Raw genomic sequence first — 27,529 nt, forward strand, 5'->3', positions numbered from 1 at the left:
AGATTCATGATTATTTTCAGTTGTGGTTTCTATAGTATATAATTTGTTGACAGTATCCTAAAGTTTATATTAAAGAGTCTGTAAGTAAAGTGACGACCGCCGTTCGTTTGAAAGAAACAATTCCAAACGAGCAAACGGCATGTCAAATACAATATAAAACATAAGAGACTACCAACATTAAGGATTAAATGTTTTGTTGCTAGCAGCACGGATGAGAAGTCATCACTCTGCTTACAGGCACTTTTACGTATATTATCAGAGAACGGCGAATCTTACAATATTGAAACAAAACGAATTACGATTTCGCAAAAATTTCAATTTATGAAATTCAAAAAATATAATCTTTTTCATAAATTCCGAAAACATATGATATTTTTTTGAACGAAAAAGGAAACTAAATTCGAATCATTGATCGATGTTTTTTTATTTGTTGTCCATGTTAGATTCATCTTTAGAAAAATGAATTTAGTATCCCAATCATTGACAAGTAACAAGTTTACAACAAAAAGCAGTTAAATAGTTTAAATATGATGTGTAGATCGAGTTATCCTTACTTTCGATATTTCGAAATTAGTTTTTAAGTACCAATTGGTTTACTGGCTTATAAATGGTCGATTTATGGCTTCTACAAAGAGAGTTTGAGAGTGGAAACAGGATTGATAATCTAAGTGGAAATTAGTTTGGTCAAACGAATGTTAACGTCAATGGATAGTAAGTTAGAAATAGATCAAGCTTTAGCCAAAACAAGTTAAATGATCGTCGTTAGAAAGCTATCAGTGGTTTATTTACAAGAAATGTGTTTAATATAAAATTTAAACAAACCTCAGACAGCTTTCTAACATAAACTTTATTCATCACAAGTTCACTCATGATGTTATGCTCGCTATTAACTTGTTTGGAAAAATATAAGAGCGAATATCTAAATAAATTTGGAAAAAAATCCATAACTGCTTAAAAAGAAAATAACTCAAATTGACAGACGTTAAGCTTACCTGGGAATCGACACCAGATGATTCCGTGATTTAAGTACTGAATTCAAGATACCGTTGAAACCATAGATATGAAAGAATGGCGGAATTGTCAGAATCGTTTCGGTGCGGTTTGCTGAAATTTTCCAAAAATTTATTAACAACATTACCACCCCAACTATTGATTATTCTAATCTCACCATATTCTGGTCTTGAATATTTGTTCATTTCAGGATGTGACCCCTGAGCCAGATTCGCCACCAGATTGTTGTGACTCAGCATAACACCTTTGGGCATTCCAGTGGTGCCAGAAGAATAGGGCAATATAGCTGTTTCTTCTGGATCTACTTTGGGCAGCTCAGAGCGATGGTTTTCCAACAATAGCTGTTGAAATCCGAAAATATTGTCATCGAAATTGTGATTACCTCCAATGCAAACTGTCCCTCTGTATTTTTTTGCTTTCCGTTTGAAGATTTGAGCTACTGGCATTAGCACTGGGAGGGTAATAATTAGTCGGACATCAGCATTTTCGAATTGTCGACAAATTTCCTCTATAATGTAAAACAAACTTCAGATTTTAGTGGTTTCGATTAACACTAGATGCATACAAACCTGGGGTGTAAAGAGGATTTGCAAAAGTAACAACCATACCAGCCAGCAAACTACCGTGCAGTGCTGACACGAATTCCGGTATGTTGGGCAGTAGGATACCAACAACTTCCTTCGGACGCATCGCGCAGCCTTTCTGTGCGAGAAGCGCGTGAGCCATTCGTTGAATCATTTCATACGTCATACCGAAATTGTAACTGCGTTTGCTGGACCCACATGACTGAGGCATGAAAAGTAGAGAAGGTAAAAAAAATCATTCCATTACAACCACAAGATGAAATATTATAAATATATATAGTGTAAGTCTAGGTCTCTAAAAGATCGTAACAGTGAGAGGTAGCTCGGACAACTTTCATAACTTCGGAGTGGTTATGAAAGATTGCACTATTATATTTTAATGTATAATGTAATTGGTATATTATTGAATATTGAATACTCGTAAATTGATAAATTGTTCTTAAGACAGAGCTGTGAGTAAATGTTAATTAGTGAATATTAACATTCAGTTTTTTTTATTACACTTCGTCTGTAAAATGTAAAAATCGGTTTAGGCATCTCAGAGAAAATAAAGCGAGCTCCGTTTCAGAGTTTTTGATTACTATTTCCGGTACTTCCGCAAATCAGGAACCAATATATTTTCGACAAAACGCGCACGGTATAAGTATTATGTGCATAGTTCAAAGGACGTTATTTGTTTTTACATCGCCATGTATTTAAAAATACTCGAGAAATTTAAAATATTTTACTTCTCACCCTGTTCTGCGGCCTAAATTGGAAGTAGTACCGAAATAAAATTCAATAGCGAATCGTTGGGGGTGAGTCAGCAAGCCATTTCAAAACATCTCAAGGCCCTGGGCATGATTCAGAAAGAAGGAAACTCAAGAGTATCATGACAAAGTCATCCTCCAACACGACAATGCTCGGCCTCATGTCGCAAAAGTGGTCCAAAAGTACCTTGAAACGCTGAAATGGGAAGTCTTGCCCCACCCGCCGTATTCCCCAGATGTCGCCCCTTCTGACTTGCACCTATTTCGTTCGATGGCACACGGCCTGGCAGATCAACATTTTCAATCCTTCGAAGAATTGGAGAAATGGATTGCTTCATGGATAGCGTCAAAAGAGGACCCGGGATCCGAAATTTGCCGGAAAGATGGGAGAAAGTTGTCGCTAGCGACGGACAATACTTTGAATAATAAATCTCCTAGGATCTGACAGGTGAAGCAGGAATTGTACATTATTAATGTAGCAATAATGCAAATATCAACTTGATCAATGATAACAATTTCAACTGTAGATTATAAATGCCTCTTGCAATTAGAGTGCTTAAATAATGTGTTACAAATGAAATTCAAATATTGAAAAGGACATTTCTGTATAAAATGTTCATTACGACCTAAGTAACAAAAGTAAACAAACCGAGATTTTTATTGCATTTTGTTAGGAATGTCCTAATACAGGCACTACCCGAACACCGTTTCTCGATTCACTATAGATTCACTAAAAAATCTGTCAACACATTTGACGTATGTCGAAATTAATGAAAAATAATCATTAATTCTTCTTTAGTCAATTGGCAATGTTTTGACCAATGTACCAAAGCATAAACAAAAAGGTATGCGCCGGACTTACGACAATATAGTTTTTCACGAAAAAGCAGATCTAGTGTTATATTATAAAAGTGAGACTTGCTGTAGAGTTGGAGATATTTAATGGGATCGAGTTGCTATTAAGCTTGTTGAAAAATACGCTGATTAATTTGAAAAAAAAAACTGATTTGTTTTCAATCGTAGAAACCGTTATAATCCTTATTTTATCGAAAATTATCAAAACACACTAAAAACGAGTCGACTGTCATTTTTTTTCCACTTGACATGAAAAACTAGCTCTTACTAATATTTTCGAGCAAAACTGGCTTTCACACAAGTGCGAGTAACAAAACGACGAATGAACACTGTGACTTTCGCAAAACGACGTAACTAACAGAAGCAAAACGACCTTTGTGTCAAGTCGACCAGGATAAAACGACCTATCATACTGTCCAATATACATGATCAAATTACAAAACGACGCAAGTGTCGTTTTTGTCTAAAAGTTATTTTGTAGTTGAAAATTGTGAATTAGTCACTATGATACGTTGCACGCATACAAATTATACGACTTAGTGAAAAGATGATGTTGTTTCAATTACTCATTTTATATAGGATTTAAATTTGTGCGATTATTTTTCAACATCGCTTTTCTCGGTTCAGCTGAAATGTTACATTGGTCATATTGAACATTTTATGCAGATTTATTGCTCACCATAAATAAATCAATATCACTTTTAATGCTGTTTATGGCTTAATATTTTTATATACAGAATCGCCATGTAACTTTTTTTTTAAACATGCAATAAAACACAAACGGTTCATCCGATTTTAAATTTTTTTTTCATATTGAAATACAATCCTTCTGGTTAGTTGTGGAATATAATTGCATTCAAATGGCTGCCTCGGCTGGCCTTGCACTACGCTATACTGTCGGACTAGTTTTTTAGTACATTTTCGATTGTATGCAGCTTTATTTCAGCTATGACTGCACGAATGTTGTCCTTCAAGGCTTGAATTGTCTCTGACTTGATAGCCCCCCAAAGATAATAGTCTAACGGCGTCAATTCACAGCTCCGATGCGGCCAAACGACATCCGAACTTCGACTGATAATTCGATCTTCGAAGGCTGTGCGTCTTGTTGGAACCAAATGGTGTCCAAGTCTTCCTCTTCAAGTAACGGGAAGAAGCAATCGCTAATCATGGCGCGGTAGCGCTCGCCATTGACCGTGGCGGCGGCTCCTGCCTCATTTGCGAATAAAAATGGCCCAATGATGCCGCCAGACCAAAATCCGCACCAAACCGTCACTCTCTGGGGATGCATCAGCTTCTCCATGATAACGTGCGGGTTTTCCGTCCCCCAGATGCGACAATTTTGTTATTAACATACCCGCCGAGATGAAAATGTGCCTCATCCGATAAGATGATTTTTTGGCAAAAATCGGCGTCTTCTTCAAACTGATTTTCAAAGTAAAACTGCACTATTTTCACGCATTCCTCAAGCGTATACACAACCATTTTCGTTCAGCAGAAGGATAAAACTAAGTTTCTGTCAAATCAGAAGTGACATTAAGGTTACCAATGTCGAAATAACCGCTAGTTCAAAAAAAAAGTTAGATGACGGACCCTGTATAAACGTGTGTATCTGTGTCAGTTATCTGTCACAATTGACCTTGTAAACAAAATATGTTCTGAGATTTCACACGGCAACGGCTATCCAACAAGCTAGAAATTGTAAAAATCCGCGGCTCTCTGGTTTCGTAGCTCGCTTCTTCCCCAGGAGCCGAACTAAACTTGATACATGACATGACTTGTTCGCAGATAAGAATCTCACTCTGTCACTAATAGCTTCAAAGTGTTTTCACAATTTCACATAACATGTATATATGTTACCAACGCATAACGCTGCAAAATGTTAACAGTGTGATTGAAGTAAATAAAAAGCCAAATTTTCCTCGGTAATTCATTTTACTTCAGTACTACTGACACATATTGGTAAATAAAGGTAAAATTAGACTAGCTTTAAATTATAGAACTACTTCACTACCAAGGCATTGACTTAATACAGCTATTCAAGTTTCTTGCACTGTTATTATCCAAGTTTCATTGCATCAAAATACAGCATTGGATGTCGATATATAGCATTTCACTTTATAGTATGTAGGATTAGTGTAATTAAACATTAACAAAGTAAAAATAGAGTAGTAAATATGCAATGATATAATGCATATTGTTACTTGGGTAATTTCATCCGGATCCGACTTCCGGTTTCGGAATTATAGGGTAAAGAGTGTTTTAAATTGCACACCGTCGTTTAGAGCGACGATGCAAAAGAGAGTAAAATTCTTCTAAATTTGATTTAAAGCTGATTTAATTTGTAGGCTATATTAGTTAGTTACTATACAAACCGACTTCGGCTGTACCAGTTCTCAGTTCCCGGTTCCGGAAGGACCGGAAATAATGTTGAAAAACTTTAAAACGAAATTCACTAAATTTTCTCAGATATGATTTGATTGATTTTTACAAACATAGGCTGAAATGAAAGGTCCTATAGTCTCGTAGGTTGGAACTGAATTTTATCCGTGTCCGACTTCCGGTTTCGGAACTATGAGTTAAAATGTGTTCAAAATTTCAAACCGTCATTTAGTGCGACGATGGGATAATTCTTATTACCTTGACATAACTGATTACAAATTGAAAAGGTTATGTTAGTTTATACCCAAAAAAAGTTTCTAATTTTATTCAAGTTTTAAAAAAATACCTCGACAGAATCTTCTAGTAATATAGTAGAAAATATAAGTAATATGAGAAAGGCATCATCATACCACTACGTGGATAAAAAAAGGTTCTTCATATTTTTTTTTTCAAAAAATGGTTCTTGTTTCTAATCCGACTGGGACAACAAGAAGAGGAGCGCTGCGAGCAAGGGAAATCGATCAAGTGGAGGTTGATCTACGAAGTATCCGTGCCTTGAGTGGCTGGCGACGAGTAGCCATGGACCGAGTTATGTGGAGACTTATGCTTGATACAGCAAACCCCATCCGACTACCATTTCTTTGGCTCGGAATGTGCTTCGAATCTTACGAATACTCTCAAAAAAAGGCTCAAACACTTTTGATAACTTTAGTATTCAGAGGGTAAAACCTGGCCAAATGTTCTGAGAGCGCTGCGCTGCTCAAGTGGCGAGTTTTGAATTGGTGATCTTTTAATGTGGAACACATTTTTGTTTTCTATATAGAGGTGCAAATTAAAAACTCAAGAAAAATATACGTAGAAATGTGGTCAGGTTTTGAACAATTACAACTCAGTCAATTTTGTATCAATTATTAATATTATGTCATCATTTGATTGGAAATATTTCTACGTATTGATTTGAATGTTCATAGCCATGTATTTTTAATTTTATATCATTAAAATGTTGATTAATAGCTAGCAGTGTCCTATTTTGTCTGCAAAAAATCTCCGGCATACCGGATTTCCCTGCCATAGTCGACGGTTTTGAAGGAGTAAGCGATATATCAAAGGGAAAGCATCGTTCTGATTGGTCAATCGATGCAACAGCGAAGCTGTTGGAAGCACGCGAATCTATAAATATAAGCAAAATTATAGCGTACGTTTCAGTCCTGCGTGAAGCATGCTAGAGCTAGGTTGCTGCTAGACAGTAAGACAGAAAGTGCCATAAAACGATTTGAAGCTATAATTGGTATGCTGTGATCTTGGGTCATGCAAGATAGGATGAAATCCCATGTTTTGTCGTTTCGCCTGAGAAATTAACAACTACCACAGGATAAATTTTGAGTGCATAAGATAAATTTCTAATTTATATAAGATGAACTCGATTGGTAATGAGAAATATTTTATCGCTTCAACCGAAATGGCAGAATGGTAGTAACGGTACAGAAACGCTATAAAAATATCTACTTGCATACAAAACTTGAACACAAGCTTGGCGAAGAGAAGCTTAAATATCGATATCCGTATCGCAAGCGTATACAAACATATAATTGCATACATTTGGGCTATTGATGTAATTTCGTTGGCTACAAAACAAATACAAATCGCGACAAATAGGGCAACGGCTCCCTATTTCATCTGAGCTCCTATTTCCATCTCATCCCTTCACCTCATAACTTTGAACATGAATAATATTTTACAACCTACCGGAAGCAAACTGTGAAATGTTTTAAAATGATTTGAAAAGCTATTGTCACACTTTCCTATTGAAAGAAATGGTTTTAAATTCTTCGGTGATCGTTTTTTTCATATAAAATAAACTCACTTTTCAATTTAGGACACACTTTCGTCTCAAGATTTACAGTTCGTCATGTTTCTGAATATCTACTAATCGATTCGTCTCAAAACATGATCACTATTTCGCACAATTACACTACTATTGAATGCTGGATGTCTTCATAATTAGTTATGTTCACTTGCCACTTGTTTAGTTAACGATTAAAAACTTCAAAATTTACCCGACAAGCAATAAAAGTCTTCAAAATTATGAGATGAAAGTTTTTCACTTCGTTCACTTGATTGCGCTTTGTTTTCATCTCATTTGGTTTCGTAAAGTTGCCAAGTTATCTCATAATGTTACAAAACAAAAATTGTTTATCTTCTTCAAATTATCATCAAAAAGTATGTTTTTGGTATCCGTGACATTAGTTTAATTATATCATTGATATTAATATTTCAATAAAACTGTTTATGCTTCGAATATTACCAGAAAGAACGCGTTAAATACTAATGAAATAACCAATGTGGCAAATCTAGTAGCACTGGTTTCATTCCGCTATACGCCAACATAACGCTGTGAAGTGTGTGTGTGTGTTTCATCGGCCTTGCACAGAGATGCCAGGTACTTTGCATAGAAAGTCTATATCTGTTCTTTCTGTTTTCACTAATAAAATGCTGTTAAAAGATAGTTCTTTAGATCTCCGTAAGTCATTGCCCCATTAATTAGATAATTCAACGAGTAAATTTTTTACCAATAATAATAATGTGGAAAAATCCTGGTGGGTACGGTTGTATCGTTTGAGTTGTATATGTGCCAGCGGTAAGGCAGTCGGTCACCAGAATGTCTGCAAGCCATATTTTTCCACCTGACAGCGTTTAGTCAGCCATCTGGCAGCCATGCGAATGCGGGTGAGAGTGTAATAGTGCAATATTTTGTTTTGATTGCTGTCGCCATTGCTAATTTATAGGATGAATAAAAGATCAACGATAGGATGGATAAAAATCCATTGAGATGAAATTAGGAGCAGAGTAGTGAAAACATCATTAGTGTTTTTAGCTGTTTTATAAATATTAGTTGAATTTTCAAGGAATGTGAATCAATTTTCAACGTGGAGCAAGGCGAATGAAGCAGTAATATGAAATAGTTACAGTGATTTTAGTGGCTAAATCGGGGTTTGAAGGCGACGTCCTTACAAATGAGATGAAATAGGGAGCCCTTACCCTAGAGTCTATTTTCGGTGTTGGTTCCTAATAAAGATCAACCTAAGCAGATTATCGTTCATTTGCGGATTCAAAAGTGGGATGATTAATTGAAAATGTCGATCATTAGAAATTTTGGTTGCCTTGTTCCACATCAAAGGCTCGAACAACCCCATGGGGCTGATCCTTGTAGTTTTTTCATGTTTTGTTTGAAGATTTGAAAAAAGCACTGGTTTTTTACATTTTTTCTCATGAATCGAATACTAACAAACATAAACGGTTTCAACAAATTTAGGCTCCGTTGAAAGCTTATATTAAATTATTGTTCAAAATCGATGATCATATGACTAACTTTGGCAGTACTGTAGATATAATTGTATAACTGACGCATCCGACCAATAGCACTATTTTCTAACCGGACAATTTTATCAGATTTGACCAATGGTATCTCCGGAACCGGAAGTTCAATGTATTACGTTTGGTTTGAGAAACGTTACCGAATATGTGACGTAAGCGCTAAATCATTCCTTTGTTATCTACTCGAATCAGTCCTAATGAATTTGTATAAAAAATGAACCCAAATTCGTGTTAGTATTTATCTTAATAAACAAAATATGTTTCAATTGATTTTTGTTTTCTAACACTTATATATTACCAAAACTAATCAATGTGAACACCTTTTCTTCCTAACAATTGTAAAATCCATTTATTTAGAAGAATTCGAAATGAAATTGTTATACGTTTCCTCTCAAATAAAGTTTCTATTTTATTTCATAACTTTCCGTTGTCAAGGGAACTGAAAGTAAACAATCTATTTAAGTATTACAATATTTCTAAAAATGCCACGTCCGTCTAAAAGAAAAAAAAAAGCAGTGGTAATTCGCGAGAATCTTAAGGTCTGAAGACAGAGGGTCGCGTGTTGAGTTTTAAATCGATCACGTGGCTCGCTCAATTCCATTTGCTCATCGTATTTCTCTTGTACTCTCTCGCATATGAGCAAACTTTACCGGGTTGCCAGCATACATTTTATTATTTTGATGAGAAGTTTTATCACATAAAACTATCGTATGGGTTGGACATTACATGGATTCCAATGAACAATGAAAAAATATTCACAAAGATTGAATGCGAAACAAAAAGTGTGTTTATATACAATGAAACGTCTGTGTGTTAGGCAGCCATATCGAGTCAATTTTATTTCTTTCTCCTTTTTCATAATGCTATCAGGAAACCAAAGCGAAAAAAATGGCGGATGCATTGAAACTGACTTTGTTTCACAGAAAAATACAAGAGTTTATTTTTATCGCGATAACATATATGTTTTATGTACAAATCGCATCTAAACTAAATTAGCTAGACTTTGTCACGGTAGATTTATGATACAAGCCTTCAAAGCCGAGATATTCGATGAACAAGTAGAGGTATGCATTTCAGAGCATTACAATTTTCAGCAGTTCTTCAGTCAGAAAAAAACAACACGACCGCTAAACTCAATGAATCATTCTGAAAATTTCACAGAATATTCTCAACTAAATTTCGAAGACATTGTCAGGTGGGGTTTTCTATATTCTGCACCGTTTCCAAGAGAATTTAATTTGAAACGGGAAAAAAAGCAAAAAAACAACCACTTTACGGTACTGTCCTCAGTCCTTAAGAGAAAAAATCGGTTCAATTAGTTCAGTATGATCCGTTAGTTGAAGTATTTGGTGAGCTATCAGAGCTATCACAAGTGTCTGTCTAGTTCTCTATTGTAATTCAGTAACTATGGCGATGGACCTTTCTCTTCCAACGATATGAAAATAGGTAAAATTATTTCTAGAATCTATCGATGAAAGAGGCAAACTTATTTCTGAAAATCATCAGCTGATTTTTAAGTCTAGCCCAGAAATATGACACTCAAATCATGTGTGCAAGCATAGCGGAAATACCACTTAATTCTTAACATCTTGTTTTTGAAAGCAGTGGCGTCTCGTCCTCATGTGCACCTCGTGCACTGCACAACTGGTCAAATTGAAGGAAATCACTGCAGCCCCATTCGCAATCATTTATTTTTTAGATTCTTTATTAATTCGCCGAAACTGCGTGTATTTACACAGATTTTCAAATACATCCAATTTAAAATTTCCAATATCTCTTGTCTTGTGTTTGTATCTTTTCCGTGCACATGAGTTACTGCACAGATTCCAGAAGAAATGGAATCACTCAGTTCAGCTCTTAGATTCGTTGTTCTCTCTGTCACGTTTGGCTTTGTGGCTTATGCTTATGGCAGATGAAAACAAATTGTTGTCTCAGTAGCAACGTTGAAGCGGTTTTATTGATCGAGTTATTGACAAGACGGAGAGAACATAATTCTCCTATTGTATTTATGACACGAAATAAGTTTAATTGAAAAAATCCCATCCAAAAGTATATTTCGTTGTTTTGAAATCCACAAGCGAACATCCATCCCTTAAATTTTTAATTTTCACTCTCAATGAATTGTTACATCTGATATCACACCGCAAAAGTAGTGCACAACCCGTAAGTTTTGTCAAGAGACGCCGCTGTTCGAAAGATATGTTTACGGACGAAATTGAAAACACAGTGGAATTTGTCAGTATGTATCTTTTTGAGAGCAACTCTTGATTTTTCTATCTATTTTTGCCTTTCTCATATAGAAAGGTTATGCAATCACTTGAAAAACCGACTAGTTAAAAAATTGTCATTGTCATTCGACTCAGTTCATCGAGCTGAGCAATGTCTCTGTGTGTGTGTGTGTGTGTGTGTGTGTGTGTGTGTGTGTGTGTGTGTGTGTGTGTGTGTGTGTGTGTGTGTGTGTGTGTGTGTGTGTGTGTGTGTGTGTGTGTGTGTGTGTGTGTGTGTGTGTGTGTGTGTGTGTGTGTGTGTGTGTGTGTGTGTGTGTGTGTGTGTGTGTGTATGTATGTATGTGTGTGTGTGTGTGTGTGTGTGTGTGTGTGTGTGTGTATGTGTCAAATAATCTCACTAGGTTTTCTCGGAGATGGCTGAACCGATTTTGACAAACTAGGATTCAAATGAAAGGTCTCGTGGTCCCATACGGAATTCCTGAATTTCATCCGGATCCGACTTCCGGTTCCGGAATTATAGGGTGTGTGTTCAATATTGTACATCGTCACTTAAACCGGCGAAACAAAAAACGTAAAAAATTTTCTAAACTGGTCTCAAAACTACACAAATCGATAGTCATTATCAGTAGGCAACTAAACAAACCGATTCTGGCTATCCTGGTTCCCGGTATCCGGTTCCGGAAGTACCGGAAATAGTGGTCATATTTACCAAAATGAATCTCACTCACTTTTCTCAGCGATGGTTTGACCGATTTCCACAAACTTAGATTCAAATGAAAGGTCTCGTGGTCCCATACGGAATTCCTAAATTTCATCCGGATCCCTAAATTTCATCCGGATTCCTAAATTTCATCCGGATTTCATAGTCATTATCAGAAGGCAACTAAACAAACCAATCCCGGCTATCCTGGTTCCCTGTATCCGGTCCCGGAAGTACCGGAAATAGTGGTCATATATACCAAAATGAATCTCACTCACTTTTCTCAGCGATGGTTTGACCGATTTCCACAAACTTAGATTCAAATGAAAGGTCTTCCGGTCCCATACGGAATTCCTGAATTCCTGTTCAATTGTACACCGTCACTTGAATTAGACTGCGTACTAGTAGAGCTTGTGTGTCATGTTAGTTGGTTACCGTACGAACCGACTTTGATAATACCGGTTCTCGGGTTCCGGTGCCGGAAGTGCATATAATAGTGAACCCACTTCGTTTTCTTAAGGATGGCTTACGCAATAAAAGCACTGTTTTATTCTGTATTTCATGCACAAAAAATCTCTTAGTTTCTTTCAAAAATCGAAGAGAAAAATTTTGAATAGAATACCACAATATTATATGTACATGAGAAAGGCATAATTACACCACTAGGTGGATTAAAACAGGTTTATACTCACAAATACTATACTCACTATATGGAAAAATCAATAAATTTACATTTAAATTTTCTAGCATCATTCTTCTTCTTCTTCATGTCATTCGACTATCACTTAAAACAAATCAAATTCATTCAATTAGATTCAATTGTAGTTTGATCATTTGATAATTTTTCCAAGGCAATCTTGAGTTAATCTATGTTTTATGAATAAGATTTATATAGTTACTCTGACAAATGACAATGTGCTAAATTTATGACTGGAGAAGGTTTTTATGATCTTTCAAGTTTTCCACTTGACATTCTCGTCTTTGTTCGATTTGACAATGGACTTTCACTTCCAGAACGACGAAATGATTTGAAATAGAAGATTATCACAATCACTAGATTCATACGATATTGTTTATTTTGCTCAGAACGACAAGCATCCGTTTGAATAATTTCAGAAGAAATTTGATCTATGTCACTGCGATTCGATTCTGAAATTGTTGTCGAAGACGAAACGTAAAGTAAAATAAATTTGACTATGCTCACTAAGCACAATCCATAAATGATTACTACCTGAACCAGTTTACGTGCGGCATGGCATTAAATACAATGCGTCTTCTGAGCGTTTTAAGTTTTCCTGCTAAGTGTCATAACAGTTCAATATAAACTGTCAAGCGCTGACGAGTCGAAGGCGTAGAAAAAATGAAAAGTGGGCTACTCAAACAGATTTCAATAGTCGTTTTTCATTTGATTTTTATGTTCAAAACGGAATCAGGGTAATACGGTATTTATTCTTATTATCCGTTGATTTGCAAGATGAATCATGAATGCTGTATTAATCAATGTATAATTAACCTTCGAAACATGCATCTTTCGTGTTACCATATTGAAAACAAAAAATGGAGATTGAAACCACTCAGATGAAGGGACCACGCTTTCACATGTTTTGATTTTACACAATATTTTGTTTGCTTTATTAATTACAACGATATTTATGATGATGAAAAGAATGTTTGGAGCGTCGTTCGAATTTCAGTGTTTGGACTTTGGACCGGTTTGCTCCTGTAAGCGGCCTTCTCGGTATCAACGCAAATTATGTCAGCGTAGAACGCAAGCAGTCAGTAAACGGTGCGTAAGCATGATGAGCGACAAAGATTTTCCATCGGAGTGAATTTAAAAATAGTGATACACAGAACAGTTATGTCTCTCACGGTCACACACCATCCAAAGAGTAAAGCACAGTTGAGGTAGTTCCTGCACGTGATGTATATAGCCAGCTGATTATTCAAAATCATTGCCATTGCACAGTGATGCATATGAAACTCAAAGTCTATCACTTGCACTTGATAGCTAATAAAGAAACCATCGGGCAATCTCGATGCAAAGGCGGTCAAAGTGCGGAAATGTTTAGTTGATATTTACGACATCTAACTCAAAATACATTATGTCTTATCTCTCAGGCACAGATTCTCGGTACTCGCCACAGATCCAGATTAATACCGAATAGTCCAGTTTCCGGCAATCGAATGGCGTCCTCCGATAACGACAAAAATGGTTTCGTATTTAGGTACTTACAATGGCTGTTCTGTCGGCAACCTTTTCGTAATCTTTGAACATGTAATCAGTTAAACACATTTTCGGGATGTCTACTGTGTACGGTGACTCCAAGACATTTCGTTCGAACTCAGGCTGGGAACTGAATTTTTGGGACACTCTGATTAGCTGCGACCGGAATCGGCTGCACAAGACGATCGGTTTCCACAGGCGCAACATTTCCGGATTCACTGATAACTTTGTATTGCTGCTACTATACACGAACAAGACCGACCGATGACTGGGCTCGAATATGATTGATTGCAGTAATTTTACAAAAGCCTAGCGTCTCCCAGTCCTAATCGTAGACGTAGACGTTATGAAGCGCACAATGTGGCTGCAGATTGCGATTAGGAGTTCAAATGAGGAACTGCGCTGAGAAATCTCTGGCAGAAGTGAAAGATGGTTATTTTTGCCATCAGCAGGGATGTTTACATTGAATGCGAGAGTTTTACAGCATGGCACGGCTTTGAGCTTGCAAAATGTAGCGTTACAACTTGACCGAACCTTGACTTACCTGACATTCTTATCGCAAAAAGCAGTCTGTTCTAGATTCGTTAAAAAAAAGTAATTCGTCACAATGGATTCGGATGATGACAGTACCATTTTTTTAGGTAAACTCATTAGTGATTAGTCGCATTGAAAGATAGCATGTGAATTGGGTAGTAGATAGTTTCGAAATTTATCGTATAAATTGAGGAGCAATTTACAATCCTAAAAAAAACTTCCAAGAAAGAATAGGTAGAAGTTAATTCGTGAATATCTCGAATAGTACTAAACGCAATAACCTAGTTCTTTCTCTATGCGATCAGATTTATGACCAGCAATTTATGAGTAAATTTTCAACAGTGTGATATAACCACGTATAACTAAAAATTTTAGTTTTTTTTAAACTTCCGAAAGTCCTTGAGGAAAATTTTTCCCATGGACGACGGTTCTGAGTTAGTCAGGCTCATATCAGTCCCGATGTTCAACTGGGCTAGTATAACAGGTAAATCATGCTCGAAAATCAATCATAGAAAGTCTTTGTTAACAACTTAGCATCAGATAAATTTCATGTTCGTGCTGGTGTTCCTCAAAGTAATATCCTTGGCCAAATATTCACGTCAGATATTTCGGCACTTCCGGGTGATGGCGTACTCTCACTGTTTGCCGATGACACCTCCGTCATCTACAAAGACCGCGTAATTCTTTCATTAGTAAACAAAAGGCAGAGAGGATTTTTTGATTGATCATTTCAGCAGTTGGAAAATATGCATCAACAGAACTAAAACTCAAGCTGTCATATTTCCCCACTGTAAATCTTCTCGACTTTTTCCACCTGAGAATAACAAAATTAAAATATATGCCTCTGAAATAGATTGGTTGAATGAGGCAGTTCATCTAGGACTGACCATGGATAGCAAGTTTCTCTTTAGGTCACATGTAGACAAAATAGTGTTAAAATGCAACATTGTATTGAGATCTCTCTACTCATTGATTAACAGAAAATCTAAATTATCACCTCAAAACAAACTAGCTGTTTATAGGCAAATAGTTTATCCAGTCATTGAGTATGCAGTTCCAGTTTGAAAAAAATTCGCTAAATGTCACAAAAACAAGCTCCAAGCCGTTCGAAACAAATTTTTAAATATGATTCTGAATCTACCTCCATGGACTAGAACTTCTCATGTACATACAATTGCTGAACAAGAAACAATCGAGCAGAAATTTGAAAACACACACAATAAGTTCAAAACTAAATGTTCAATTTCTGAACATGCTATCAACCACGACGCATTATAACTTTACATTAATTCAGCTTTAAAAATTCGAGTAAAATTTGATTAAATGCAACGGAGTTACACATGTATTTACAATGCTATTATAAAGCTGAAAAGGGTGATTATTATAATCTTATAGGATTATTACTCTTATAGTTATTATTAAAGTTTCGTTGCTCCAAAATATAACATTATATATAGGATGGCGGAAGGTTGTTGTAAAGTAATGCTCAGTTACGTTTTTAATGCAAATTTAATGCACATTGCTTTAAAGTATGTAGAATTAGTGTAATTATACATTAACAATGTAAAAATAGAGTTGTAAATGTGCAGTGATATAATGCATATGGTTACTGTGATATTCTCCTTTCCGCGGATATCCACTTATATTCCAGGCACTCGTTTGCGGCCTCTGACTCAACGCAAGCCACCGTTCTTCCGCACTGTCACCCCCAGCTACACGCTAACCCAATCATATACTCAATGTGGATATCACATAATTCAGGATACCACATCCTCCCCATCAACAACAGATTTAATAAATATCAGTTATTAACAATTGTAATTACCGAGATATATTTGTAGTCTACCTACAGAGGCCTAACCGTGGTTTTGATTGAGACTAGCCACGGTTATCTGTCTTATAAGCTGTCAATGCCAGTCTTCAATATCTGCCTCCATTTATACTTTAATTCTTCAACCCTTTTCTGCTTTACCAGAAAAAAAATCAAAAATTTCTGCAGAAAAACTCGACACTTCAGAACCCAAATTATATTTATTCTTGCGTACGCTCTCTGTTATAAGTTGCAAATTTCTCACATGAAAAAAAAAATATGCGATCTGTGGCACAAAATATGTGTAGCATATTGGATTACAGAATCTGTGGTTGTCCATAATATATATGAAAATGGCACCACCGCGCACAAACAGTTTATGTACATGCTCTAGAAGCACCGAATGAAAACAGCAACCGTCCTGCGCTCCTCTCGATAAATTGCACCAAACATAAGAACGAGTGCGAATAGCAGCGGGTGAAACTCTTTCGTTCGCACACGTTACTTGAATCCTCAAGCACTCCATAACGCTAGACACTCACATAACTGAACACCAGCACGGCCATGCTTTGAAAACCAAATCACTCTCGCACAAAATGCCTCTGTTGCCATATTCTAATCAATTTATAAATTTTACGTGTATGTAACGTATACGGAAGCAGTTTATACTACTTTCTTTGTATACGGAATTAACATGTGTGTTTTTCGGTACCGAAAGTTATCCAAACATCAGCTGCTACTCTATCTCGTTCACATTTCAATCAAACATATGTTTTACAAAGCAGTGTTGACAGTTTTTTTGCTTTTGTCCTGTTTCGCACGTTTCTGAACTCTGAGTTGAACTCAATTCTTTGTGATTTGAATTTTCCAATATTGACCATGAGCTTTAACTCGGTGCAATGAACTGCATGTTGGCCATGGGCTCTACCCGACGCAACAGTTTCTCTTATAATTATTCAATATTGACCATGAGCTTAACTCGGTTCAATGAACTTTATGTTGGCCATGGGCTTAACCCGACGCAACAGTTATTCTTTTTTTTCTTTTAATATTGACCATGAGCTAAACTCGGTTCAATGAACTTTATGTTGGCCATGGGCTTAACCCGACGCAACAATCTGTTTCTTTTGTTTACTATTCAACATTGACCATGAGCTTCACTCGGTGCAATGTACTCCATGTTGGTTATTTGCTTAACCCAACGCATCTCTTATCTTTTTTTTTGATTATTTTTAATTTTATTTGCCATGAGCTGAACTTGGCTCACTCATTGCGCACTTCTGGCAACACTTGAAAAACAAAGCTTACCATCGTTCTTTCCTTTTTTCCGGCTTTCTCGTCGTTTGTAAATCGTCTTTATCATACTTACGATGAAAATGAATTTAAGATTCTCCAGTTCAGTTTATCATGGCAGGATCGCCAATGTGATATTTTCCTTTCCGCGGATATCCACTTATATTCCAGACACTCGTTCGCGGCCTCTGACTCAACGCAAGCCACCGTTCTTCCACACTGTCACCCCCTGCTACACGCTAACCCAATCATATACTCAATATGGATATCACATAATTCAGGATACCACAGTTACTTGGGTTGGGTTAACTAGGTAAAAATATACCATTTAAAGGGTATAAATCCAAACATAAAGTAAAAGTTACTAACAATGTAGGATTAAGATTTAGACTGAGAAATACAACTAAATTTAGACTGAATAGTAAATACCATAGATGTAAAGTTATAAACTGTATCAGGCTCAAACAAAAATTTTCAAAATTCAGAGTAAATTTCAAATTTGCTGTACGTGGGAAACACTACTGCCACCGACTCGATTATTAGCCGCGATCTTTCAAAACGTTCCACTACGTTCCGGAACAATAACAAAATCCTCCTGCCTATTACAGGGTCCGGCACTCGAAGTGTAACCAATTAAAAAGGCCATAAATTCAGTTTGGAAAATTACTTTTACTTAATTCAAAGAACAAAATGTGCAAAAATAATACAAAATTCAGAATCAATTCACTTTTGCTCGATATGACCACCTTTTGCCTTGACTATGGCCTTGAGACGGTCAAAAAACGAATCGCAAGCTGCCCGAATGTGACTTGCAGGTATATTTTGGCCCACTCGCGGACAATAACTTTTTTCAGCGCCTCGAGACTGGTGTATCTTTTAGTTCGGACTTTGCTCTCCAAAATGGCCCAAAGAACAATCGCTGGTTGTGATTTTCCATCTAAATATAAAGCAATCACACTATTACGTTTTAAATCCATCACTGGTTTTTTTTTGCGTTCACTTTTGGCAAAATGCTTTCTTGCGCTTGTAAATAATACAATTCCGAACTGTCATTTAGCAAATTTCTAGAGAGCTGATGCCCGTGCGTCAGTTGCGCGAGCGGTCTGAAGTTGGTTACACTTCGAGTGCCGGACCCTGTATTTAAATATTCGAACAATAACAATTTTAACACTTATCACACGATTTCCCTAAGTGTTAGAGACTAATTTATTCCCATGTCGCATTAATCACACGAGAATTCGATCGTAATAAAACAAAAATAAACTTGCCATTTTGACCAACAGCAAAACTAAAGCAAAACAAAAATCTAGCATGAAGTGAATGTTGCACCCTAGGACAGGACCTGACAATTCGACCGTCCCACGACAAAAGGGCCTAACTGCAAATGATAGTTTCTCTTTGTTTACTTTTTCTTTCACGATTTACCGAACTGATTTTATATTTGTCGCTTTACTCTTCGCAAAACTTTCAAGGTAAAACTACAATCTTTCGATTTATATTGGAAACTTTAGAGAATTTGCAATAATAGCTCCGTAATAATCAAAAGAGAAAGTAAACAAAGAGAGGCTCTCATTTGCAATTAGGCCCTTTTGTCGTGGGACTATCGAATTGTTAATCCACTTTTAGGACCAATTTCGGACCAGCTCGTGATTGGTTGAAATTGACATAAGCAAGTACAAGTTGTTGAAATCAATATTACTGCAGGGTGGTAGAAAAAGTGTTGTCAGTATCGTCGGTAACAATGTACCTTGATATTGGATATTTTATTTTTCGGGTCATCTTTTCAAAATTATTAATTTCAATAGGATTTAAGTTCAATTTGTTTTTAAGTCCTGTCAATGCGGAAAGTATACGAGTACATTTAACAATCACTGGATGATACAAAGAGAAAGCCTGAAATCACGAAGTGTGATATGGACGAGAATATTGATTATGTTGGTTGAGAATAGCACCGAATCTTTGGATACTTCTGTATGTTATTATTTTTCTCAAATAGAATATGTTGAATACTTTAGATAATAAAGTTGCAAAAATTAATTACCCAAAATTGAGTGTTTTAGAAAAATTTTATTAGGCTGTTTCAACTAAACGTTTTCTTCAAAACAAACATCTGATCAAAATGAATCCAGAGCTATATTTTTGACCGATATAACATTTGTCTAAGTGCTTTCAAATGATAAATAATAGCATGTTATAAGGGGATAAAATTTTCAGAACGAATAATTATCTCTACTGGCAACAGTGATCCCGAGGCATTTATTATTTACAGCAGGGAACAACCGGAATAAGAAGAGAAATATTTTTCTGGAAAAAGAAGCCAGTTGTCTGGTCCTGTCCTAGGTTGCACCCAAAATTATGGCTGAGCAAATTTTACACAAGTTCATATGTGAGCCTTTATATCTGTTATCTGTGGTATCACTAAAATATTGTAGCCACTATATAAAAAAAATGACAAAAAATGAATAGTAAATATAATTTATAGCGTAAAAAAATGAAAATCGATCATTTCTTCTTGTGTGTTAGACGGGACTGCACGTATTGGTGAGGACCTTTCACCACTACCAACAACAACAAAAGCCTCAAACGCTGGAACTGAGTTCCAAAACTGAATTTTGTAACTGAATTCAGTACCACGATTCTGATCCATCTGAATTCTAAACTTAATTTCAGATTTAGAATTCAGTTTCAGAATACAGATTTAAAGGTTTAAACTACGTCTCTAGAACTAATTCCTAAATCTTGATTCTGGAACTAGATTTTTGGAGCTGGTTTCTTGATTTGAATTCTAATTTAAGTTCGAAATTAAGGAGCTATTCTGAAACAAATAATAATATGATATGAATTCTAGATGCACTTCTGGAAAAAAAAATTTAGATCTGAACTGGTAAATCAGAATTTAATTCCTCAATTCACATTCAGAATTCATTTCCAGAATTTTGGTTCAGAATTGAAATTAAATTTGGTTCTGGACCTGGATTTTAGAACTAAATTTAGATTTTGGTTCGGAATTCTATTTCAGTATTCAATTCTAGAATCAAATTCGAAACCTGGATTCTGAAAATGAGTTTAACTCTAGGAATGTAGAACTAAATTCTTGATCTTGATTCCGATAAATAAATGATGGGCAGTTTTGTTCGTACTCACGTCCTCCAGTTATGTCTCTAACATTACCCATCCACCTTTTTCACGAAGATAGAAAAACGAATCTTAAGACGAGGTAAATGAGATTGAAATATGGGTATATATTTGGTAGTGAGAAAGCAATGTTGTTGGTTATAACATTTTCCATAAATTATATATATATATATATATATATATATATATATATATATATATATATATATATATATATATATATATATATATATATATATATATATATATATATATATATATATATATATATATATATATATATATATATATATATGACGCTGAAAATGTAGAACCGATTCAAAACGGTTCTGCCAATCTTGTATGGCAAGAAACCGACAGAAGCCGAACTGTACAAGTGGGTTTCCCTCTCTTTTTTCCGAACGCTACCAGCGGACGCATTAAAACTGACTGTATTTCATTAAAAAAAATATGACTTTTTTAAACGCGAAAAATATATGTTTTTATGTACGAATCGTATTTGAACTAAATTATCTAGACTCCATCACGGTAGATCTATTTTATAAGCCTTAGAGGTCGAGATATTCGATGAATAAGTAGAAGTATGTGTTTCCAAGCGTTGCAGTTTTCAGCAGTTTTTTCAGTCAGAAAAAATACAACTCGCGTGGTAAAATCAGTGAATCATTCCGAAAATTTCACAAAATGTTCTTAACTAATTTTCAAAGATTTCATCAGGTAGATTTTTCGACATTCATCCCCGTTTAAAAGAAAGTTTGATTTGAAATGGAAAAATATTAAAAAACTTAAATTTTTGACGTGCTGTCCTCAACCCTAAAGATCTTGTTTAACACATTATTAGTCCGGTAGTACAGGATGTATTCGATAAAAATGTTAGACCAAACTGCAACTTTTGAACCATGTAAGTGGAAAATCTGAAAAGTTAGTACCGCAAAAAATTGTCTAGTTGATACACAAAAGCAAGATGTTTTAGAATCAATGAAGTAAATTAGTTTTCCCTGGAATTTTATTCTTAAAATCAATTTCAGAATCACTCCGAGAATCAATCGCGGAAGTTCAAACAATAGAGTGTTCTTTTTAAAGAAAACACAACAGAAGAATTTTATCCATTGTTTCAAAGACAATACTTCAGGTATATTATTCTAGGAGAACAACATTGGTTCGAAAACAAATATCTTTGATTTATCTTTATTCAATTTGACTAAATTATCTCTGGTTTTCAACAAAGTGACTTTAGAAAAAATGGTCTATACCCTTCCAAATATTTTTGTTTATTCTTTCAAGCGATTTTCGATTTCTTTCTTTTTCATTGTTGAAAAATACAAACTTATAATAAGGTTGCTGAAATTTGCAAAAGATTTATCGGAAAAATTTTAAAATGTTGCTGAAATTCGAGACAATTGCTCAACTTTTCGATTCATTCTCTATGGTTGAAAAGATTGGTACAACGAAACGGCACTTTAAAACTGCAGCTCCGTCGGTACTGTTCAAAAACCGATTAAATTTAGTCGAAGAATGTAGGGTTTCAGCACTATAGTTATAATTGGAATTGTTTGAAACTTTCATATTGAAATTTCTGCAAGCTCATGATTGTCCTTCGTTGAAATTTCTGCAAGCGGTGGTCCTTCGTTAGTCTAATACGTTGGATCATTGGACCACAGTAACATTTTCACTGAACGGACCACAGTAATATTTTCACTGAACGAAGAATAACAATATCAGCAAATCTGAGATTCGAGAAGATATCGCGCCACCGTTGGTCTTAGTATTATTATTTAGACTTTTTTACAAATTATAGTCTAACATTTGACAAATTCGAAGTCTTACGAAATCCTTTACATTCCAGATAAATTTTAATCCACTCATTTTGTTTTGTTCTCCAGCTGATGGTTTGATGAGGCATCTGCAGTTGCTCATTTTTACACGAAGACCTCGGAATTTTATAGAGTTTTTATTGCTGCTGGCACTGGAATTTAAATGAAAAGAATTTTTAAACTCTACATTATAGCCAGAGATGCCAGATCTGCAGTTTTGGGGTATAGTGCTGCAGACAATTTTTGTTGTGCAGACTTTTGCAGACTTTTGAAATTCTCGCAGACTTTCGTCTATATTTACAGACTTTAGAAATTTTAGCGACTTTTTTTTTTGCTCGCCAAGTCCATTTTGCGTGTCATACATTGTAGAGAAATTGCTGCCAACAAGACATACTTGCTGACTGCAGATTTTTTTTCAGATTTACAGACCCTGTCTGCAGATATTTGAAATTTTTACCTGGCATTTCTGATTATAGCGATGTGGTCTGTCTAAGAGAATTGTTTGATAGGAAAAGCTCAATTTTTTAAACTTAGTTTGCGAAAAAGTTGAAAAACAAGTCAAACTCATCATACAATACACAATAAGAACATTTTGAATGGTAGTAAATTGAAAATAATTTTCTTTCAAAATAAACGAAAATTAAATTAAACATAAATTTAAAAACTAAATTTAATTCCAGTCAAGAAATCAGTTCCAGAATCTAGAATTAAGATTCAGTTCCAGAGTCATACTTTTTAATTTTGAACCTGTAATCTGGTACTAAATTGTAAAACTGAAGTCGGAAGCTAAATTCTAAACCTGAAATTAAATTTAGAATTCAGGTGAACCAGAATCTAGGTTCTGAATTCAGTTAACGAATTCAGTTCTGAAGGGTGATTTTTTAATAAATAAAGGATTTGATTTTCAAAAAAAAAACAAAAAATTTGAGAAAATTGATAAAATCTTTATTCGATGGAACGATAAATAGAATATAGTGTTTAATTTCATGCAAATGTTGGTCGCGGCTCTGCTTTAGATTGCCCATGCGTGAGGTCCAATTTTTGCACACTCTCTCAAACATTTCGGCCAGTATTTCACGAATAATTTAACCGGCCCATAGTCCATACCAAACTGTGACTTTTTTTAGTTGAATCGGTAGCTAAAAAAAAAGTGAATCTTCCCCTAAATTTGCCAGCGCCCATTCATGATTATATTGTAGACCAAATGACGATTCGTGATTAAATTATAGACCAAACTGCCAATGACACAAGACACTACTCACGCGTGATCTGTCAAAAATAGTGTTGCCAGAAAGATAGCAGCAAAAAAATCACCCTTTAAAATTTAATCCAACATTCAGTTTCCTGTTGCTGCTGGTCCACGACCTGAGCGTTTGAGGCATTATACCCACGGTTGTCACATATACAGATTTTTCCGATAAATTTGGGACCAAGGTTCGTTACATGCAGATTACAGATGGTCTGAAATATAGATTTACAGTTTTCTAATAGTGTGATTCACACATTCTATGACGACCGACTTAAAATATTTTAAATTATGGTACTGTTTTGTCACATTGTGAAATCGTTATCCTGACTTTAGCAATACTAAGAGGAAAATAAAACAGATCAAGAATGGTAAACAAAACAAACGGTCTGTTAATGACGTTTTTCCTATGTTCATTTTTTCTTGCAAATTATTATTGCATAGTTCTTTATTTTTTCTAAAATTTCTTTCGATGCGGGAAAGATTATGGTCTTGGCAATAATGTGAAGTAGTAGAAAACAAATTAAATAATAATGAACGGTAGTGTTCACGCAAAAAAAATCCTTTGCGTTTATCAACTAAGGGTAGGATTTTAAATTGCCCCTTGCCAACATTGGACTGAACAAGTCTCACAACTCAATAGAATAGTAGCCGATCATCGAATTATATATACAATAACATCACTTTTATATTCATTTATTAGTTTCTAGGAAATAGAAACATTGTTTTTCGACACTCACACTCACGAAATACGATTAATAATTTCGCATGAATTTTTTTGGTTTAACTAAAATTCGGTTTACTAAATTTAATCTTAAGTGATCAATTTACAGAATTCATTTCGCGAGTCAATCCTACCTAGATGGCATCGTAAGAATCTGGATCGGGTGACCGCTCGACGCGACAACCATCTCGAAGGAAATTCACGCCGTCCTGCAAAAATTCCGATATATTCAACAAAAGAAAATATATTGAAATGCTTTTTTATATACCCGCACTAGTCCCGGAAGATCTTTCCAGAAGTCTAGATTAGGAATAACTTCAATTCCTCGTGCGCCGAAATACATGAAGCGAACAATGGAGGCAATCAGGAAGTACGTGAAGGTGCCAGTGAAAAACATTATGAGTAACACTTGGCCCACACTTGAATGGTTGATCTCTTCGATTGTAGTAATGCAAGCATACGGCGAGAAAAGCAGTAGTTTCTGTGAATGGAGCAGAAATAAATGCTGAGGTCGAAATCAAGCAGAAGGATAGTTACCGTTTGATTTTCTTCCTTCGTAATGTGTTCCTGGTCAACATAGATGTACGAGTTATCGAATTTCAAACATAAAAGCTGAATTGTGGTAATTCTGAAATTAGGAAAAACATAATATGACAATTGAAAACAGATTTTAAAACATTTTTTAATACCTGGATTCGGATTTGTAAACTAAATATTTTCCACCATCTTCCTGCGTACTGAAAGTACTGGATTCAACAGAGCCTAGTCTCTGATAGCTCTGACTTTCATTGTAAAATCGGCACAACTGAAGAAAAAATGTCATTAAACATCCTGTCGTAAGGTGGATTGATTGTTCCTACTTACCGTATAACCGTTTCCTTTAGCACAATCCGTTTCATTCGATGTATCTATATACTTTATATTCCAACAAGGATGAAAGTAATACCGGTCCTGAGTTTTTGGGTCTGTTGTTGTCATATACCGATCTGATTTCGTTTGTATCTGGCTCAGATCGATTCCGTTTCCATCCTGGTACTCACATCGGCAAGCATCCAATTTACTACAGCCATTATTTGCTCCTGCGGAAATCAACTCCAGGAGGGTTATGAATACCATTAGGAATCCTTTAGTCATCGTATAGCATTGCGTTTCACACAAATCTTGTACAAAGTTGAGTTCGTTCTTTTATAAGGTGTCTATCGTCTTGTTTGTTTTGCTCCGTTCAATCTGACATTTCTACATCGACTCGACGAACTGTTTTAAAATAAAATACATATCATTACCGGAAAGAAAAAAAACGTTCAACGGAAGGCCACCGTTAATCCAACACGTTGCACAGTTGGTCCGATGAATGATCCCATTTCTCAGTGGGTTCTCAAACATTTGTTCCACTTCGATCTACAATGATTTATTTCACTTTTCTATCATTAGCAGTCATTAGCAGCAATACGCTCACACCAGCCGAGCGCTCCTCTTTGTCGACTAAAGGTCAAACCGCATTCGGCAGACATTTCCATCGCCGATCGTTTTTCGCTCTTCGGTTATAACTGAGCTGCCGGCGTGCGCATGTATAGGTACGCCGGACCCGACATAAAATTCATATCTTTGGCAACGATATTCCTCACCGAGCTTTCGCACCGTATCAATCGTGTCGGGTCCGGCGTACCTATACATGCGCACGCTGGTAGCTCAACCATAGCCGAAGTCAACGCCGGAGAGCTCGGATCGGTTGGCTCGGCCGAATGCGGAGTGCCCTTAATCCGGACGGATGTTACTCGAAGATAAGACCTGACAATTGTTCCAATTTTATGTCGGAATGTTCCAGTTCCTGATAAGCTGATTTTTATAACTCCGTATAACAGGTAATAAGGAAAATAAAAGTTTCGGGTGGGCCTATGGGCAGTATAAGAAAGATTAAAGCCGTGTTGAGTAAAATTAATACTTTTAATTCGTCATAAGATAAAATATCAATTGTATTTAATTTCTTGGAATTTTATTATAAATACTATTGCAATATAATTGAAGTATCCCCTTTTGTTTGAACCACCGATCCATTCTGGCTCCGATCACTCATGAGGCTCTAAAACATACTCCGTTACACTGCTGATATCGAGGGAAACCGGAACGTGAACGATTATTACTAGCAATTATTACGATTACCTTAAAAATTAGTTTATTAATACTGTATTATGTACTGTATTAATACTTAATTATATCACTGTCCTCTGCTTTGGTATTCCATACGGAGATATTTGATACGCCTGACAAAACAGCAATCGCTCATAGACATCCAAAGTAAAACCATCGATGCTAATTTGTCAGCAAAATGTGGTATATGCATTACAAGAAAGTACATAGAACTAATTAAACTAATGCAAATCGTTTATGTGTATATGAAATAAAATGTGGAGCTTAGTCGATTACGGACAATTCATTTATTTATTATAAACGTATTATTGAATGAATAAGGTAAAATGTATTTATTTACAAAAATCAAGTAGCTGGGAAAGTATTCTGGGATAATAGTGCACCTCAGGCTATTCTCCAGTCGCCAGGTCCTCACCACACAACGAAGAGAGGATCTGAGTTTTTAAAAGTTTCGATTAGTTTGCAGCACAACTTGGTAGATTGTACTTGTTGTTCGGCTTTCGAACGGTAACCTGAAATAAATAACTATTGTAAAAAGCTGTCATTAATGCATATTTTATGAATACCTTACCTAGAATTCATAGTCATTTTTTCGCTAGCACAAACACATATCGGTACCATTTTAGATTTTTTTATTTTTCAACAGAACAACATTGGTAACTATGGTTCTGTTATTCGAAATAAACAATTTTTGGCCCTTGTTGCCAGTTCCAATATTTTTTC

General features: G+C 35.6%; 2 protein-coding genes and 1 long non-coding RNA gene across 4 annotated transcripts in view; all 3 read right to left on the minus strand.

Annotated features, from left to right (window-relative positions):
• Positions 1 to 27,529, minus strand: part of LOC131428368 (probable 4-coumarate--CoA ligase 1) — a 286,060-nt gene that overhangs the window by 25,318 nt on the left and 233,213 nt on the right. Inside the window, exons 1-4 of one of the 2 annotated variants that reach the window (XM_058592280.1) lie at positions 14,115 to 14,490; positions 1,581 to 1,797; positions 1,169 to 1,519; positions 993 to 1,104 (exon numbers count right to left, since the gene is read on the minus strand). In XM_058592280.1, coding sequence (XP_058448263.1) covers positions 993 to 1,104; positions 1,169 to 1,519; positions 1,581 to 1,797; positions 14,115 to 14,312 — 878 coding nt within the window. In that variant the 5' untranslated portion in view covers positions 14,313 to 14,490. Of the gene's footprint in view, positions 1 to 992; positions 1,105 to 1,168; positions 1,520 to 1,580; positions 1,798 to 14,114; positions 14,491 to 27,529 lie in introns of those variants that run through there. The other variant, XM_058592278.1, reaches the window with a different exon arrangement.
• LOC131428370 (uncharacterized) lies at positions 23,648 to 26,102 on the minus strand. Its single transcript, XM_058592282.1, has 6 exons — positions 25,975 to 26,102; positions 25,523 to 25,912; positions 25,348 to 25,463; positions 25,196 to 25,286; positions 24,927 to 25,139; positions 23,648 to 24,867 (listed from the first exon to the last, which is right to left on the minus strand). Exons 2-6 carry the CDS (start codon positions 25,790 to 25,792, stop codon positions 24,793 to 24,795), a joined length of 765 nt encoding a protein of 254 aa, XP_058448265.1. The 5' UTR covers positions 25,793 to 25,912; positions 25,975 to 26,102; the 3' UTR covers positions 23,648 to 24,792.
• Positions 27,079 to 27,493, minus strand: LOC131428372 (uncharacterized). The gene is made up of 2 exons (XR_009229365.1): positions 27,378 to 27,493; positions 27,079 to 27,318 (listed from the first exon to the last, which is right to left on the minus strand). It is a non-coding gene; the product is annotated as an uncharacterized LOC131428372 (long non-coding RNA).

This window comes from Malaya genurostris, chromosome 2 (genome assembly GCF_030247185.1).
Source record: "Malaya genurostris strain Urasoe2022 chromosome 2, Malgen_1.1, whole genome shotgun sequence".
NCBI classification, from domain to species: Eukaryota; Metazoa; Arthropoda; class Insecta; order Diptera; family Culicidae; genus Malaya; species Malaya genurostris.